This window comes from Dermatophagoides pteronyssinus, unplaced genomic scaffold (genome assembly GCF_027571235.1).
Source record: "Dermatophagoides pteronyssinus isolate colony J.1.1.1.1 unplaced genomic scaffold, Derpt_VIB-CSIC_2022.12 sq0021, whole genome shotgun sequence".
Lineage (NCBI taxonomy): Eukaryota > Metazoa > Arthropoda > Arachnida > Sarcoptiformes > Pyroglyphidae > Dermatophagoides > Dermatophagoides pteronyssinus.
This window is the reverse complement of record NW_027461545.1, coordinates 270,827-290,904: the sequence shown is the minus strand read 5'-3', so window position 1 is coordinate 290,904 and position 20,078 is coordinate 270,827. Positions and strand designations below refer to the sequence as shown.

The 20,078-nt window shown below is 28.7% G+C and overlaps 3 protein-coding genes across 5 annotated transcripts in view; 2 read left to right on the top strand and 1 right to left on the bottom strand.

Moving 5' to 3' along the window:
* Positions 1-9,676, bottom strand: part of Cluap1 (clusterin associated protein 1) — a 17,784-nt gene extending 8,108 nt beyond the window's left edge. Inside the window, exon 1 of the mRNA XM_075822918.1 lies at positions 9,507-9,676. The gene's annotated coding sequence lies outside the window, so the exon portion shown is untranslated. The remainder of the gene's footprint in view (positions 1-9,506) is intronic.
* On the top strand, positions 2,794-4,185 carry LOC142645758 (uncharacterized). The gene is made up of 3 exons (XM_075822853.1): positions 2,794-2,818; positions 3,053-3,128; positions 3,209-4,185. The coding sequence occupies exons 2-3, from the start codon at positions 3,117-3,119 to the stop codon at positions 4,118-4,120; spliced, it is 924 nt and encodes a 307-aa protein (XP_075678968.1). The 5' UTR covers positions 2,794-2,818; positions 3,053-3,116; the 3' UTR covers positions 4,121-4,185.
* The window catches only part of Camta (Calmodulin-binding transcription activator), a 25,905-nt gene continuing 14,280 nt past the window's right edge, over positions 8,454-20,078 (top strand). For all 3 annotated transcript variants that reach the window (XM_075822917.1, XM_075822916.1, XM_075822915.1), the window contains exons 1-4: positions 8,454-8,983; positions 10,048-11,200; positions 15,911-16,118; positions 16,220-16,361. In XM_075822917.1, the coding sequence (XP_075679032.1) occupies positions 10,635-11,200; positions 15,911-16,118; positions 16,220-16,361 (916 nt within the window). In that variant the 5' untranslated portion in view covers positions 8,454-8,983; positions 10,048-10,634. The remainder of the gene's footprint in view (positions 8,984-10,047; positions 11,201-15,910; positions 16,119-16,219; positions 16,362-20,078) is intronic.

Here is a 20,078-nt window from a genome sequence, read left to right as displayed (position 1 = left end):
TTGGATAAATGTTGCAACAAAATGCCTGATGTGTGGTAGAAAGTGAAAGTGAAAGAAAAATGTCATCATTAAATTCCAATTTAAATTAATTTGAATTTTTCTCCCCCTCCATATCAAAATCGATTAGCTTTGATTTGAGATTAATTTTTGAGGTACAAAAGTTTCCAATGAAACAAAAAAAAATCAAGGATTCTTCAGGTATTTTTGAAAAATTACAGAAAAAAAACTGAATTGGATTAATTTGAATGCGATGAAAAATTAATCCAATTTTTCAGCAAAACATTTGGAATTTAGTTTCCTTATATGTTTTTTTTTGTTTTTGAAATTTAGCCATAATCTTTCGTTTTATCTAATCTTGTGAATTGATCAAAATAAACAAACAAACAAATCAATAAATGTTAAACTTTATTTTACTTTACTTTTTCAACATTGTCGCCTTTTTTCTCTCTCTCATTCTTATCGTTGACGATCATCATGTAATTTAATATACTTGAACCGATAACTTTTTTCTGTTTGTCTGCCTGGCTTTCAAGTTTTGTTTTGTTTTTTGTTATATTCATTTTATATGCACGACCATCATTGAATTTATTAAAAACATTAACTTTAGTCAGAGATCATCATCATCATCTCAAAATTGATTCATTCCAATCGAATGAAAAGAAAAACAAAAATAATAATTTTGATAAAATGGAAAAATTACGCATTAGACATAGGCCATGTTCATTGTGTTTTCCTATTGTGTTTCCTTTTTGCTACATTGAACAGAAAAACATAAAAACAACAAATGTTTTTTGCTTAATTTAATTTTTTTGTGCATGTCGAAATCATCATGAAATCGCTTTTTCCGTTCCATAAACAAAGGTGAACGAAAACGAAAAATGATCTTGAAAATTTGATTCAAATAGAGATCATCTTTTTTAACAAAACAAAAACAAAGCGAAATTGGCTAATTAATTAATCAGAAAAATCATTTTTCTGTAACCTTTGATTGATTGATTAATTGATTTTTGATTTTCACTTTTTTCTCTTTAAGAAATATATTGCCATAGTTTTCATGCTTGATTTATGTTGGATGCTCCAATTATTTTTTTTCTTCAATCCAATTCAATTCAAATGAATTTGAAATCATCTTTATCTTGAAATCTTAATCAATTATTTTGAATTTGTTTTAGAAAAAGAAAGTAACATTGGCCATCACTTTGTTTGTTTGTTTGCTTGTTTTATGTTTGGGATTAAATTCAACGCCGACGCATCATAATATGAATTTGTTTGTTTATCCTTTTTGGATTTTAAAAAAAATATGACATTTTTTAAAAAAGTTTTTAAAAAATATTTCGTTCATTGCGATCAATAAAATGTTGTCAAAACAACACGATTACCTGGAAGGTAATATTGAAAGGCATATTCATTTTCCAAGAAATTTCTTTTCCCTTTTTTCACACTTTCAACATTTCAATTCCAATCGATCATATCGATAAATTATTCATACAAAAAGAAAAATTCAATTGAATTGAATTCCATACGTGATCATCATACATTTCCCCCTTTTTTCTCAACAAAAAAAAATTTATTACACTCGATATTGACAGAAAGAATTTGAAAAATATTCAGATGTTTGTTTCTTTGGATACTTTTTTAGAGAAAAGTTTTCGAAAAAAGAAAAACATCTGAATATTTTATCAAAATGAATTTATCAAAAAAAAAAACGGATTTGCATTTGTTTCAGGCCATAAAAATTATTATTATTGTTATTTTGTCAGGTGAAAATTTCGCTTGCTTGCTTTCAAAAAACAGCCAGACAAACAAACTTATTGAAAAGAGGAAAAACTTATTGTTATGGCTGTAAATGGTGATCATTAATCATATGAATCCAAATGATGATCGCTTTAGAAACGTAATTTTTTTTATATTTATCTTTTGGAAAAATTCATCAATGACGTTCTTCTTGTTTGCCAAAATATCAACGATCCACATCAATTAATGATAAGAAAAATTTTTTTTAATCAAAAAAAAAAACATTGAAAATGGATTGATGATGGTGAAATGGTTTTTTCCCTCGCTGCTTGTTGAAAAATTCATTTCGTTTTTTCATCCTGATCCTACTGATTGAAATAATTAATTATAAATTCTTTTGAAAAAGTAAAAGTGAAAAAACTTTTCCCAATATGATGATTCTATTAATCTTTGAAATTGATTCATTTGAATGAGGCGACTAGACATTGTCATTTGGTGGGAATTTTTGGATCAAAAAATGAAAATCCTAAATTTCAAGCGTTTATTTTTCCTCCATTCTTTCTACTGCAGTGTTGACAATTGATGGTCATTTTTAAATGGATTTCTTTTTGGAACAAGATGTTCCAACAAGACAAGAAGCTATGAAGAAAAAAAAAGGTGTGTGCGTTGGACGTACTTTTTTTTGTCTTTGATTTGATTTTGATAAATGATGACTCTTCACTTGCTTGTTTGTTTTCAATGTTATTTTGATAAAAAACAAAGATGCTGATGATTGAAGAAGAAGAGTCTCTCATTTTGCTTAGAGGCATATCTTTACCTTTTTTTTTAAAAAAAAATCAAAATTTTGTTCCAGATTTGTACGTACATACATAGATCGAGATTTTTGATTTGAATTTCTCAATTTCGATTCATTTTTTGTTTCAAAGGAATAAATACTAAAGGGGCAGAAGTGGGGGAACCGCCTCTAAGATTTTTCAATTTGATTAATTGAAAAATCAATTAACCATATACAACAACACTGTTTAAAACTGTAGCATTTATTTGAAAAATTCAATCATTCAATATTTAGCCATCATCATTTTCGGTTTGTTTCATTTTTTTAATTTTTAATTTTTATTAAATTTTTGAATTATCAATTTCACCATTTTGTTTTTCGTTTTTTTGCTTCAATTTTCAATCATTATCGACAAATCAACAAACAAATAGTGCGTAATTCCTATATGTGAATTTATATTGTGAATTGATTGATTGATTGGTTTTCTAATTTCTTGTTCAATTTCTTCCTTTTATTTGTATTTAAAAAAAAAAAGTTGTTTAGTTTTCATTTCGGTTTCATTCATTGTAAATTTCTTTGTTGTTGTTGTTAAATTAATATAGTCATCATGCATCTCAAGGTATTATTTTGTGAATTTTTTTGTTTGTTTGTTCGCTTGCTTTTTAATTTGTTTTGAATTTTTATCATTGTTTCAATTAGCTTGCATTATTTGTTATTGTTGTCGTTGTTGAATTGGCTTTATCGCAACCAATTTCATCACAACAACAGCAACAACAACAACAATTATCACCAGCATTACAATTTAAACAAAATCAATTACCAGCTGGTCAATATTTGCCTGCACGTAAACCAACGATTCGTTCACCAACAAAATCACAACAAGCTGCAAATCGTCAATTGGCACCAATTGTAACGGCTGTTATTACACGTCATACACAAGAAGTTGTTGATGTTCCAGTTGATGATATTAGTCAATCAGCACCACAAATTATTATCGTTGAACCACATCTTCAACCAGTTACTATTGAATTTCGATCCCGTTCAAGTCCAGTGAAAATAAATACCGTACATTTACCAGGTGAAAAAGGACAAGTACAACAAACCAGAACTGAAGAAGAACCAGATCGTATTATTCATGAAGTAGTTAAACCAGTCATACAAGAAATTCGTGAAATTATTCAACCATTCCGTAAAATTACACAACAAATTTTACCAGTACAAGAAGAAGTACATAGTATTGTTTCGAAAGGTGAAAAACGATCGGAAATTGAACAAGTTACTGATGATGCTGCATTAGCTGGTGCATCACCATCGGAAGAACCATTACAACAAGCAGCTATTCAAAGTGGTGATCGTTCTGGATCGATAAAAAGTCCAGCCATTTCAACATTTCAATTTCAACCACAACCAGTACAACCGGCATTCATTCATGTACCACAACCACAACAACCAAATACTGTTGTACAAGCTGGTTTAGTTGGTGGTACAAGAATTTTACCCGCAAGTGAAGCAATCTATGAACAACAACGTGAAATTGTATCAGCTATTGCTGCACCAGGTGGTTTGAAGAAAAAACGTTCGGCTAATATTTTTCGATTTGATCTTCCATAAGAGAATCAAATGAAAATTGAAAAAAATCAAAATTGAATTCATTTTCGTAAAAACCAAACCAAAAACCAAACAACCCTTTTTTCATTCAAAATTTAGTTCCAAAATATGTTGGTGATATTCGATTCCTTAAATAAATGAAAAAAAACAAATTTCCAAAAATGTTGATTGATTGATTGTAATTAAACAAACACAAACACACTGCCAATGTCAATAATGTCTATTTTTTTCTTCTTTTTCAATTTAGAGATTTAGAGAGTGAGAGAGTGACCATTCATCCAACACAGAAGATTAATTTGAAATTACAAACACACACACAAAAAACCTTATGGAATATTCTTTTATTAATTTTTTCGTACGTTTGTTACCGGGGCGAAAATTCTTCAAAAAATAAATAAATTTTAAAAAATTTGATTTTTCTTTTCCAATTTTTGCGATCCTGATTTGAAGGTTAATCAATGTTGTTTGCTGATGATGATCATCATTATGCAAATTAATTTGATATTTTTGAATTATTTCATCATAAATCATCTTTATATTTGGGACATGTCATGCTCCATATCTGTCTTGATTCATGATCAGATATCAATGTCAAAATGTGAATGAGAAAATGAAGTAAAGTTGACAAATTCGACACAAGATGTCGTCGTTGGTTATTTCAATTTTTTTTCAAATAAACAAAGTTAATTCAACCAAACTTGATCTTTTTTTTCTTGGTTCTCCTTTGAAAGAATATTCTTGACGATAATCCTGATAAAGTTTGTCTAATAAATCAAGACAAAAACAGAATCCTAGAATGGTCGAATTTTTTCAACCGTATAAATTTCCAATTCGTCAAGTTTCTTTTCTTCTCTCTTATAAACATCATTTGGAGACATGTTTAACTTTGGACAAACGAAAAACAACAAACAAAACAAAAACGGATTTCATTTCATTCATTGCTCACCGAAACAAAAAACCCGTAGATATATGGTCTGTTTGTTTGTTTGTCTGATGATGATTTTACAAAACACAGTTCATTTTAGCAGCAATGACAAATACACACAAACACTTAATATACTGGACACTTGAAATATAATGAATGAATGGATGGACAATGGGAAAAAAACTTGAAGAAACAAAACAAAAAATTAATTCATTTTCTTTTCAGTGTAATTTCTACGTTTTTCAATGATGATGATGATCAGAATAATGATTTTTGGTTGTGGCAGCGATGATTTGATGTAGTGGTCATTTGATGCGATATTTTTCAAAAAAATATCAAATTTCAAAGTTTTTTTTTGTTTGTAACCAAATTTATTGATGTTTTCAATGGAAAAAAACTGAATAAATAAGATTATCCTGGCTATCCAGGAAAAAATATTTTGAAAATGGAAAAGCCGGCCAGAAAGGAACAAAAAAAATTACATTATTATGCAATACACAAGTTTGGTTGAAAAAAATGTCAATTTTTCTTCTGATGGGAAAAAAAGTAGCATTTTTTTCTTTTTGGTTTTGGTTTGAATGTTTGGTCAGACACAAACACACACATTGGATTCAGATTTTTCTTCAAAACTTTTTTTCTCTATGTTCATATCACCAATGTCAAAATCCAACTTTATTTATTTCGTTTTCGTTTTTCTGGTCAAGATTATTTTCTGTTTGTGTTTTTGGGTTTTTTTTTTGGTTAAGCAAAATAAAAAAAAAACAAGAAAAAAAATTCAATTTGTTTTTTGTTATTATTCGAGTAGCAAACGAAAAAATCGATTATATTCTGTATTTACAGAATATATTCTGTAACAGAAAAGAATCGACGATGATGAAAGATAAGAAAAAAAAACAGTGAAGAACAGAAAAACTTTAAATTCAAGATTTTCTTTCGAGAAAAGATAAAAACTATATATGACAATAATAATGGAATGGATTTTTGATTTTTTTGGATTTTCTAGGCTATAAATATCCATATAGTTTTTCTGTTTCGTTTTTCATCAGAAAAAAGACAAAATTATGTGACTAGTTTATAAATTGATGTTTTTCATTTGAAAATTCCAATGTTTTTCCAGAAAGATTCTCATTGTCAACATCATCAGGAATTTTTTAAATTAACCAAAAAATATTACCAGAAAACTAACTGCCAACAACTGAAAAAAAGATGAAATGAGATAAGATTATTCGTTTGGAAGAAAAAGAAAATCTGTCAGTTTGATCGAATGAATTCTGGTTCTGGTTGTTGTTTTTTCTGGTTTTTTCGGCATTAGTTAATGCAGATTAATCACGAATTTATTATTTCTTTCTTTCAACCGAAAAAAAGTTCACTTGTAAAACATCATTTCATTTCAGATCAATTGTTTCAAATTATTAATGGTCACTTTCCTTTGTTTATCTTTAAGCTTTAGATGATGATCGGTGTTTGAATCAATTTCAACACACTGTGATCAATGTTTGCGGTTTTCAAAATATATAAAGAAAAAAAAAATCCGCTATGAAAACAAATCAATACAAGTGTGGAGAAAAATGAAAAAACCTTGACTCAGAGATTCATCGATATCTCTCGTGTGTTTTAAAGTGTTTGAAATTCATTTTGATTTTCGATTAATTTTTACAGTACAGTGTTTCAAATGACAACACAAAGGAAAAAAATGAATAATGATGCAATGATGAAATGGATAAGGATGAAAACACATCCATAATTAATTAATTTTAAAAAAATTGAAACAAAACAAAGAATTTTTAATGAATTCTCTTTTCCATCATAAAAATCAATTTCAATTCCATATTGAAAATATGAATAGTGAATTCAAAGAATTGAATTCTGGTTCGAAATTTTTCTTTCTTTCTTTCTTCTTTCATCATTCTGGATTGTCCATTCATTTTCAAATGAAAAAGAAGAATTATTAAATGAAGCAAACAGAAAAAGAAAATCCAGATTGAAAAAAGAAAGAAAATAATCCATACAAATTCTACTAACGACCAGTTTTGTTCAAAAACAAAAACAAATTTTCGTTTTCTCATTTGTTTCATCAAACACTGGTCTAATTGTAATGATATTTGAAATTGAAACAAAACAAAAACAAAATGAAAATGAAAATCATAAGCTTTCTCTAAATCAATTCAATAATTTTTCTTCATTTGTTAGTTTCATTGGAAAAAAAATTTTCAATTGAAAATAACATCAACTGAGATTACTGTTTTGGATGAAAACAAAAAAGCTTATTGAAGAGAAAAAAAAACTGTAAAATTTTTTTTGATTTTCTTTTCTGATCTTTGATCAGAAAGTTTTTTCTCTCTAATAAAAATTTCTTCAATGATGTTCTTCGATTGAATTGGAAAAAGAAAAGAAAAGAAGAAAAGAATTGCGTAGGCAGCAGACTAAATAACAATTCATTAGATTTCATTCTTTCTCTATGGAGCCATTCGGTTCCTTGTTTTTTTCATCGCGCCTCCAGAATTCTCTATAATAATAAAAATTCTTGGGAATTTCCCCGATATATAAAAATAAAAATGCGCGCTCTTTTTTATGAATTGTTTTCTCTCTCTCTCTCTCTCTCTCTACCACACTATATGTGTGTGATAACGACAACAACTACATTTGATGAGCTGGAACTTTCCCCAAGAAATTGTTGTCGCTTTTAATGTTGTGTTTGTCTAGAGAATCTTTTTTAGATTCTGTAGATAAATTTTTACTAGATATAGTCATATTGAATGACAACCATAATACCAGCAAACAACAAAAAAAAACAAAGATAACCAAAAAACCAAAAAACATTAACACAAAACAAGACTTCTAGAATCTATAGAATCTAGAATCAAAAAAGTTTGTACGATGTAAGTATGTGTGTAACTGATAATGTAGTTGTATAGTTTAGTTTTTTTTGGTAATATATTCGATTCTTCTTTTTCATTGATTTCTAATGTCTAATGCCCTAAAAAAATCATCTCCATTTGGATTCGTTAATTGGTAATGTCTGGTAATAATTTTTTTTTTGCTTGTTTGATCGTCTAGTCTCGATGAAATGAAGAATGAATGGCCCAATGAGGGAATGAGATTCTTTATGTTTCTATGCGATCAAGAAACACGAATGAAAACAGAAAGAGAGAGAATATTTTTTGGTTCCACCACCACCACTATACACACTGAAAGTCACTATATAATTTGGATTTTTGGATCATTCGAGAGACGGGAAAAACCCACATCATCATCATTGATGGTTCCAAGGCTGTAGACATTTTTCATTCCCCACAGTAAATTATTATCATCCCCTTTTCCATACAAGCCAAAAATAAAATAAAAAAAAAGTTTGATTCAAGTTTCCAATAGGCCAACGCCAATATTCTAGTTCATATTCTGATTCTGGATCCTACACATGAATCTTTTGCAATTTTTTTCCTGTTTCTCGTGGTTCATTCAAATATTTCGTTTGGAATTTTTCTTGTTTTCTTTGGCTCTCAATTCATATCAGTTTTCAGTTTTTTGTCGATGTGAATGATTTTTTTGGAAATGGATCAACTGAAGCCAACGACGACGACGACGGCGACGCAATTCATCTTGGATCATGTCGTTTGTTGGAAAATAAACCTAGAATTTACCAGAATCTATTCATTTTGAATCACTGCGCTTGATCAAAAAAAACCAAATAAATTCAGCTACAACCACTATCATCCACAGACAAACATCTACATTTCATTTCAAGTTTTTCTTCATTATTCTCCACATTCTTTGTTTGTTTGTTTGAAGTTTTTCGGTTGTCGTTGCATCGTGTGTTCGATGGCTTTATAGAATTTCATTTTCCCTTATTAATTTTGCCATGTGTTTTTTGCTTTCTCAATCTTTTGAATGAACGAAAAATCTCATCAAATTCAACCAAAAAAAGCAACATCAATCAAAAGGTTATTTTCATTTTTTTTTAACCCTCAATCACACATTTCTTATTGTTTTATCCTTTTCTCATTTTCTCTTGTTTCTCATTAAAAATCGATCCATAAACATTGTTACATTTATTTGATCGATTTTTCTGTTTCTCGTTCCAGATTAAAATTCAAAATCTTTTGTTTTATTTTTGTTAATGAAAAAAAAACATCAGCAAAAGAGCGTGAAAAGCTTTTCTGCTTTTCTGGTTCATCATTCATCATTATCATCCATAAACATTTTTCCCCTCAGACTTTCTTTGTTCCCAACAAAGATTTTCCCTAAAAACAACAATGTTTTTCAACGTACGAGAACAAGAACGATTCCTTAATTCTATCGATTCTGTTGTTGTTGATGTTTGTTTGTGTGACAATTTTTGTTCTGTTAACCCCCTATATATGCTTGAATAGCCAAAATTAATTCAACACGAATCATTCATTTGAATCATTTGAATGAGCGCTTTGTTTCTATTTCGCTAAAAGAAATAAAACTAAATTTACTTACCATTATGATGATGATGAAGATCTTACGCGAAAAGATTGAATAATAATTATTTTCATTCTTGAATTGAATGAAAAGTTTGAAGGGAAACAAAAAAAAATGTCAAAACAAAAAACAAAAAAACAAAAACAAAACAAAAATCAAATTGTTAATCACCGAAATTGAATAGAATTTTGCCTGTTTGTTCATAGAATACGTTACATTTTTCGAAAAACATTCGATTCGTAAAATCATCGATCGAGACAGAGAGAGAAACAAACAAAAACAAAACAAAAAAACGAGGGAAAAAAACAGCGAAATTTTCATGAATCATTCTTTTTTTTTTTTTTAGTTTCTGGTGCTGGTGATTTATACAGGGTGTTTGTTGTTGTTTTTTGTTTTTTTTCTAATTGTTTTTTAATTTTGTTTTTTTTTCTGCATAAACAAACATCACATCACATCACACTTTTTTTTGTGTTTCGCCATATGCGTTTGATATGATCTTTTTCCTGTTTCAATTTTTTTTTTTATTTTTAATTTTCATCTCGTTCTCTTTCCCTAATAGATTCTCGAGCAAATTCTCTCGTTTGTTTGTTTGTTGAAATCAGCAAATTTTTTTTTCTTGGTCTGATTCAATGGTTGGCCATTCGTATTAGCAGAAACAAGACAAAAAACAACAACAACAAGAATCGACTTGTAATTCGAGAATAATATCTGTTTGTTGTTGTTGTTCTCGATCAACAAAATCAAATCGATCATCAAAGATTAAACATATTTTGTTTGTTTCTGCTGAATCACCCAGTTAAATTATTCATCAAAATAACAAAAACAAAACAGAAGAAAATGAATGAATAAAAATTTGGAAATATCAACGACAAAAAAAATTTGAATTATCATCATCATCATCATCATTTGTCCATGACATATTACGCGAATGGCAAAATTATTTTCATTAAATTGTGATCATTTTTTATGTATAATATCTTGTTGTATTACATTCTGTTGGTTTGCTTGTATTTTTACATCAATAATTTTTCTTTGAATCCAAAAAATCGAATCAATCAGATAGTTATTATCAAATTTCGTGTGCCGGTGTTTGTGATTATTATCCAAAGTGTATCATCATCATTGTTGAATGTAAATCAATAGATAATGTCGATCAATAATAGTAATAATAATTTTTCAATATTATTGGATCAAAATGATCCAAATAATAACAATAATAACAGTGATCATTCATCATCATCATCATCATTAATACCGACAACAATACAGGAAATACAATTGGCATTACAATCATCATCATCAAGATCTACATCATCAACATCAACATTATCATCACCATCATCATTATTATCATCACCAATCACACCATTATTACCATCACCAACATCATCGAATGTTAAAATAGCATCGACTATTTCAACAACAACAATGGCCAATCAATTTGATGATAATAATAATCCAACAGCAACAATCAATCAAATTGTTAATCAAAAAAATATTAAAAATAATTCAACAACAAAAACATCGACAACAACAACAACAAATTTACCATTTACAACACAAATATTAAAACCAGAAATATTAGAATCATTACATAAATCAGAATATTTTCCAAAATCAAGACATCGTTGGAATACAAATGAAGAAATTGCTGCATTATTAATATCGATTGATCAACATGATAAATGGCTTACAGATGAAGTTAAATTAAGGTAACCAAAAAAGTTTTTGGTTTATTTTTATGTTGTTTTGTGTAATCAAACGACGGCGCCAAAAGCAAAATTTTTTTTTCCATTTTTTCCCCTCATTCTTATTATCAGAATTTGAAAATCACAATTCAAAAATCATTCGATCGATTCCACTTTTGTTTGTTTGTTTGCCAAAACAAACGAAAAAAATGACAAACAAAAATGCATGGCAGTGTAGCCAACATTCAAAGGGGTGAAACGTTTTTGAAAAATGCTATCTCGTTATGAGCATTCTCGAAATCTTGATTTTGAGGAAAAAAAAATTTTTTAAATTAAATTTCATTGTTATGACAGGCAAAATATTTCCTCTGAAAGATTTCTATCAGTTTTTTTTCTTCTTCATTTTTCAATTTTGATCAACAAAACAGCAAAACAACAAAAACAAAACTTTTAGGGCTTTTGATCACAAAATGACAAAATTGAAAATTTGAATTTTTGAAATTATGAAATTATTTCACAATTTTTGGTTTCTGGTATCAAATTTCCTATACAAAAGTCATCAAATGCGCAGAATTTTGTTGTTTGTTGAGTAGGCGAAATTCTTGAAATCATTTTCTCTTTTTTGCATTGAAAGCTTGAAAAAATCGAAGGAAAATAATGTTTTAAATTAGATTAAAACTTGAAGCTTTTTCTGCTAGTAATCTTTTCTCACTTTTAAAAAAGATTTGATTTTTTTTTTTTTTTTTTTTTTTGAAACATCAATTGAAATATAAGATAAAATGAAAAACGAATAAGAAGAAGAAGAAGTGAAACATTGACAAATAATCGATATTCAATTGCTGGAATCTTTTTCTTTTCTTTTCGTTCGATATCCAATGATGACGGGAACATTTTCCAGAATTTCGTTTTGGTTCAGGCAAGATAATTTTATTCCCGTTTTCTCTTGCCACTATTGGGAAATTCTTTTCTCATTTTTTTCATCAAAAATGTCTCAATGATTCATTCAACGTTGTTGTCTAGAAATTCTAGACATTGAAATAAATTATTCATTGTTACAAGAGATATCCAATAATTCTTCACTAGTTGTTGTTGTAATTTCGTTTGAATTTTTTCTTTTTCAATGATACAAACAAACGAAGTGTTTAATTCATTTATTTATAACCCGGTTTTTATATCGATAGATTTTGATTTTATCGTTTTTTTTCATGGAAACTTGTAAACTTTCGCAGTCGTCGTTTACACATCCCATTTATATAAATATTTTAAATCGCATGGTTAGTTATTTTTATTTTAACGTTTTCGATCGCACTTTATAACTAGATTTTCCAAGAATTCAGATAATAATTAAATTAAATTATTTATTCATTTAAAAATAGCCAATACTTTTGAATGATTTTGTTTTTTTTCATCGGAAAATTTCCCGAAATTTGTTTTCGGAAAGATTTCTTTTTTGAAAAAATTTCCGAAAACTTTAAAAAAAAAACAAAAATTCACAATTATCATAATTGATTTACATTTTTCCCTCTCTTGTTGTTGTTGTTGTTTTCATAAAGTTGATGGAAAACAGTTTTGTTTTTCGGGAAATTTTCTGCTCTTTTTTTTGAAAAATAAATTAAAACCGACATTTCAATTCGAAATAGCAGGACAAAAACTTGGTTTAAAAAAAACTTTTCTTCGAAAAATTTTTCTCAAAAATTTCAATTAGTGGTCTACCATTCCAAACCATCATATCATTGAGGGGAAAAAAAGTTTTTCAACAAGAAAAACAAAAAATCCAATTAAATTTAAAGATCTTCTTCTTCCAAAGCAACGAAGAAAAACAAACTTCTTAAATGTCATTTCATTCATTCATTTAAAATTCCATTCACATTGAATTTTTGTGGCAAGTTTTTTTTCAATTTTAAATTCAGATGTTTAAAGAAAAGCAATGATGATTGCGAAAATAAATTTCTTTACGAAACACTTTTTATCATGATAATCATCATTATAAATTCATTTGCCAAAGAGTTGATCATAATAAAAGTTTCATTTTTTTGTATTGTTTATGGAAAAATTTCCCAGAAAATCATCATCATTATTATTATGATGATGATGATACAATTCTCGGAAAATTTCCCAAATTACATTTAAATATTATGGTAAAATTGATATTATTATTCGATAGACAAATTATGGAAATAAAATTCTATAATGAATATCAATCATTATCATTTTCAATGCAAAAAAAAACGAATGATATCAGCGAATGAAATGAATATGCAAATTCCCAGAAATGTGTATATGATTGTTTCATATTTCAAATGATGATGTTTGGAAATTAAAAAATTTTCCGTTCGTTCGTAAAGTTTGACATTTTTCAATGTTTTTCCCATTTTGGATTTGTTTATTCTCCAAAAAAACATGTCAACTTTTTGCTTTTTGTTTATCTGATAATCTTTTCTTTTTATACATTTTTTCTGTTTGTTTTGTTTATCAATATTTACCCTACATTATTTTCCATTATGGCCATTCTCCATTTAATAACAGTCGTTTTTTTCGGGGATAAGCAAGCAAAATAAATGCATTTTTTCCCCTCTGCCAGGCTTATCATATTCGTATAGAATATTCTGTATAATTAATATATTCTATTGTAGATTTAAAATGTTCATTTGTTTCATCCAATTGTATTGCAGAATCGAGCTCCAATAACCAAAATTTTTTTTTGAAATCATTTTTACTTTTTTTTTTCTCTATTCGTTTGATAAATGATTCGTTCAATATTCGATCATATTTCTTTTGATTTTTTTCATTTTTTTTATTATTGGTTATTAAAGTTTCAAGATTCTGAATTTTTGTTGTTGTTTGGTTGGTTTTAGCCTTTTTGTATGATTGCTTTTTTTTCCTCTCTCCCCGATTCGATTCTGTCAAGCTGGAATTTCAAAGAAAGAAAAAATAAAATGGACAAAATCATATGATAAATGATGATAATGGTCACTTTCTTGCCAAAAAAAAGAAGAATTCCTTTCAAAACATAATCAAATATCGATTTTAATAAACTTTTAAATTTTCTTTTTTTGGATGATTCTTTTTCATTCACTTGAATTTTGCATAGAATTCAAAAAAAATCCCGAAATGAAAACACAGTGTTAAATGATTTGATAAATCTAATTTTTCAACATTGTCAATTGGGAATTCTTATTCGTTCGTTTACATTTAATATTCTGATTTGATTTGATTTGATTCAACTTGAGCAATGTTTGGTTGGTTGTTCAAGAAAAAAAAACAACAACCAAAAAATACAGAAAGTTTTTTTATTGACCAAAATTTGCATAGATTTTTGCATTTTCATTACCGATTATCATTGTAGCTGCTTAATACTTATAAGGAAAATCGAAAGACATTTACGAAATGTTTCCGGCTACAAATTTCAACAACAACAACAACAAAAAACATTCAAAGCAAAGTTTTCCATGAAATGAAATTCAATTGAAACGAACATACATACCATACATACCATACTATACAATAAATTTATCTTGTCATCTTGAAGACTTGTTATTATCGTTGTTGTTGTTGTTTTTTGTCTATTTTGGCTATTTTGACTATGGTTGATCCAAAAACGAAAAGAAAAGAAAGAAATTTATTACATTGTGTAAACATTTTATATTTGTGTGTGTCTAGTCAGACAAATTGACAAAAATTTCATGTTTGTTTCGTGTGTGTGTATTACTTATCCAACATTTATATTACTAGCAACCAACCAACCAACAATGTCATTTCAATGATTTTTTTTTATTTCGGTTAATAATAATAATAATATTGGATTGTTCCAAGTTGCAAGGATTTTCTGGATTCTAGATTCTGGATTCTGCATTATTTTTTATTTCTTTTTTTTTCGTTTGTTTTGTTTTGTTTATTTGAGATTTTTCGCCTATTGTGACATTATATAAATAGTCATTTTAGATAATGTTTCAGGTTTTTGTTGTTGTTGTTGTTGTGTAAATTATTTCCATTGACGTGATAATAATAATGATGATGATGATGATGATTATTTTCTAGTGATCCTTTTTTTCTAACACAAAGCCTAGCTGTCAATGTTATTTCAAACAACAATAGTGAGTGAGTGAGAGAAAAAAATTTGATTTTTATTTTAATTTGATTCATTGATTTGAAACTTTTTTCTGTAAACATTTCTTTCTCGAAAATATTTCTCCATTTCCGTTTGATTGAATGTTGTTTTGCAAATCAATTTGCAAAAATTTTGTCATTTCATTTCATTATATATTTTTTTCCATTTTCTAAATGTGACAAATGTGTATTGTAATCATCATCCTGCATATAGAGAGAGAGAATCGTCTATATGGAATTCAAGTTAAATGAAGCGAAATATTTTTTTTCATGTAAATCATTTTAGAAAGAATCAATAATGAAAAATTGAAAGGCAATATGTTTTATTTTTCCTCTGTTACTATGGTTGAAATTTTGAAAACGAAATTCGCGTGTTTTGCAAGATTTCATTTCATTTTTCGTCAATGATTTTCCTATCTAATGATTATGATGTAGGCAATAAGTGAATATGAATAATGAAAGGGAAAAAAGGAAAAAGGAAAGAAATCAAAAATTTGCCAAATTGAATGGAAAAAAATTGTAATTTTCCAATGTTTAAGTTTATCTTTTCTAGGGTTATGATTGAATTTGACATTTGATTTTTTACTCTTTTTCTTTTTCTGTTTTTGTTTATTTCATTATATATAGACCTAAAAGTGGTTCAATGTTATTATATTCACGTAAACAAGTACGTTATCGTCGTGATGGTTATTGTTGGAAAAAACGTAAAGATGGTAAAACAACACGTGAAGATCATATGAAATTAAAAGTACAAGGTATTGAATGTATTTATGGTTGTTATGTACATTCAGCAATATTACCTACATTTCATCGTCGTTGTTATTGGTTATTACAGGTAAAACAAAAAATTATCAAAGAAATATTGATTATCAACTTTCTTTTAATTTTTTTAAAAAATCTATTTTTCTCATTCAAAACCAAAAAAAAAAAAAATAGAATCCCGATATTGTACTTGTACATTATTTAAATGTACCATATAATGATGATAATAAAATTATAATACCATCAATAAATTCATTATTAGATACACGTAAAGAATGGACACGTGAAGATCTTGTTTTAGAATTAAAACCAATGTGTAAGTATTATATATATATTTTTTTCAAAAAAAAGTGTCTCTTTTTTTCTGCATATATTTTTATATATATAAAATAATAATGAGTATCACTATCACTATCCCCAACCATAATCATAATAAAATGTTTTTTCCTGGTGCACACACACACACTGCCATCGTTAATTATGATTGATGATGATATGGAGAATTTTCGAGAGTATTCCAAACACATTCACCATTGATACATATGATAAAAATTGCTAAGCCCAAACTAAAACAAAAACGAAAAAAAACATAACGAAATTGATATGGGAAAAAAAGCGTTCCTTTCATTTTTTTTTTTTTTTTGATCCATGAATTGTTTAATTTATAATGACAATATTCTCTCTGTGTAATCAGTGAAAATGAAACGAAAAAAAATTGTAACTATTTTTTCTGTTCACTGATTAAAAATCGATAATTATAATCATCGATTGATGAATTTGGCAATCAAAGAAGCATCATTGTTGAAATAAGAAAATAATTTTAATAATGAAAATAATCGCAAAAACAATAATAATACAATGGTTAGAAATATAAAGAAAAAAAACATTTGAATATATATGAAAATAACAAAGCATTATGACTAAAGTTTATAATGACAAAGTTTAAGGTTCATAGCAGTTATTTACTACAATCTCCCCTTAACTACTATGACCACAATTAGAAAATTATACATTAGTCATAATATTGAAATGATTAAGCAAATTTTTAAAAGAAACAAACGATAAAGGTTTCGTTAACATATCAGCCAATTGCCATGCTGTTTCGACGTATTCAATTGTATATTTAGTTTGTTCAAAAATTTCAACCAACTTTTTAATTTCAATATCGAAGGATCTAGATTTTTTCATTTGACCACCTTTAAATATGTGGATTGTTGATTGGTTGTCGCATTTAAATTTCAAGAATACGTGAAAACCAATAAACTCAAATATTTCAAGAATTGGAACAATTGTTTTATAACCATCAAGAAGAGCTTTGGCTTCAGCTTCGCAACTTGATACAGAAATTTTACGTTGCTTCATACTACGCCAGAATAAAGAAGAATTACCACACTTAACGAAAATTCCACTGGTGGAATGACGTGTTGTGCCTTGTCCAAAACTAGAATCGGTGTATAACTCAAGATCACAACTTAACTCACCACAGACCAAGGTAGAATCGATTGTTCCAGCTAAATACCGGAGTATTTGCTTACATGCCTTGAACAAAGAACCAGTTGGCTTCGACATATACCTAGAAAGCCAATTCACAGCAAAACAAATGTCTGGCCTTGTTCGGTTTGCTATATACAACAGGCAACCAATAAGTTTTTGGACAGGAAGAGAATTATCAACTGGTTCATTATCATCATATTCATACAAAGAAGACATTGGTACTTTTGCGGAATGACAATTTGTCATGTTGAACTCTTCAAGTACTTTGGAAATATATTTGGATTGTGATAATTCAAAACGATCATGAAATTCAACAATGGAAATTCCAAGATAATCATTAACATTTCCAAGATCAGTTATTTCAAATTTAATATCCAGTTCATCAATAAGAGAATCGATATCAGATTCACTTTTGCCAGTGACAATTATATCATCAACATACAGCAAAAGGATTGTATCGTTACGTTTAAATAAACATCGATCTGTAGTACATCGAACAAAACCAATAGATTGTAAATGATTGGCGATAGTACGATACCATTGAAGAGGACTTTGCTTGAGCCCATATAAAGCTTTCTCAAGTTTCAGCAAGCCACTCCCCCCAAAACCTGGAGGTGGACGAACATATACTGGTTCATCTAATGGTGCATTGAGAAAAGCAGTCCGAACATCCAATTGACGCACCTTGTACCGACATGTTTTTGCCCAGCTGAGTACAATATTTGTTAAAGATCGATCGGGCGTGGGCGAAGCAGTATCATTATAATCAACACCCAATTGTTGTCGATAACCGCAAGCCACCAATCTGGCTTTATATTTACCGGTACGCTTTCTGGTAAATATCCATTTTGTTGGAATGGGACGGATGGAATCATCATGAGGAACTTTAGCAAAAACTTTATATTTTTGCAGTTGGTCAATTTCGGCATGGATAGCTTCACGCCACTTATCAGCATCCGGCATACCCAATGCTTCAGCGTAAGTAGCAGGTATGACATGTGAATTAACACACTTGAACCCAAAACGAATAGGAGGAACTCCCCTATTTTCTCTACTTAATTGACGTTGAACTGGTTGTTCATCATTATCAAAAGAAAGAGATGAACGAGTATCACTGAAATCATCATCTGGATTATAATCACTATCATGTTGATCAATCAAAGTCGATGATGATGATGATGGTGATGATGAAGGAGACATAATCGAAGTAGACGATGATGATGGAAGAAACGATGATTGCGATGATGTTGAAGGTAACACTGAAATATCATTGTTATCACTTGAATCAAAATCATTATCACTTTGTTGAGTTGTTGTATTTGTTTCATTATCACTAGTTATAGAATTAGAATGAACAAATGCAGATGATAACGATTCACCAGTTGAAGAAGAATCTGATGAATGATGATACGAAGATTGATTTGCTGAATCACTGCTGAAATACATTTCATTCTCAACAAATTTAACATCATGCATAATATAAATCGCATGATCAGTAGGATCAAGAAGACGATACATTGCTGGAGATTTCGTATAACCGAGGAAAAATAAACGTTTCGATGTTGGATCCAATTTGGATTCACGTTTGACTTTCGGTAGATGACCATAAGCAACACATCCAAACGTGCGAAGATGATTATACGTTGGCTTCTTATCGAAAAACTTCTCATAAGGAGATAATCCATCATCTCTTATCCAGATATTAATGAGACAAATGGCGGTGATCATTGTTTCCGCCCAATAATAATGCGGAACATTAGCAGAATTAAGTAATGTTCGTACAGTACCAAACACGGTACGATTCATTCTTTCAACGATACCATTTTGCTCTGGAGCATAGCCCACAGTTGTCTCATGTTCAATACCATTTTCAAGACAGAAATCATCGAGAGTTGAATTAACAAATTCTCGACCACAATCAGTACGAATAAACCGAACAACACGTTTATGACGACGTTGACGGTAATTGATGAAATCAATAATAGCTTCAGCAGCATCTGATTTGGATTTCAATGGTATTCCAAAGCAGAATCGAGAATAATGATCAACAATAAGCATACCATACTTACAGCCGGAGACAGATAATGTTGGACTTTCCCACAGGTCAATATGCAGGAATTCAAATACACCAACATCTTTGTAGATCATAGGTAATTTATGTGATGAAGCAATAGATTTGTTTTGACAACATTCATGACAATTACCTAGTTTGTTATCAACTTCAGGATGATTGAAATGAACTCGATCCAAGATCGTTTTTCCAGGATGACCGAGACGATGATGCCATAAATTGAACATCTTATGGACAGGTTGATTAATAAGGACCCACAAACCATCATCGTTACGGGATGCTTCAGTAACAAAATCACCTTTGCGAATGGTAACCGTTGGATTTTCGGATTCACCATCGAAGATAATGGAATAACCATCTTCAAACAACTTTTGGACGGACAAAAGATTTGAATTGAAATTGCCAAATGCTACATTACTTAGTTGTAATTTATGACCATTATTGAGATTTATAATTGTACCACCCATT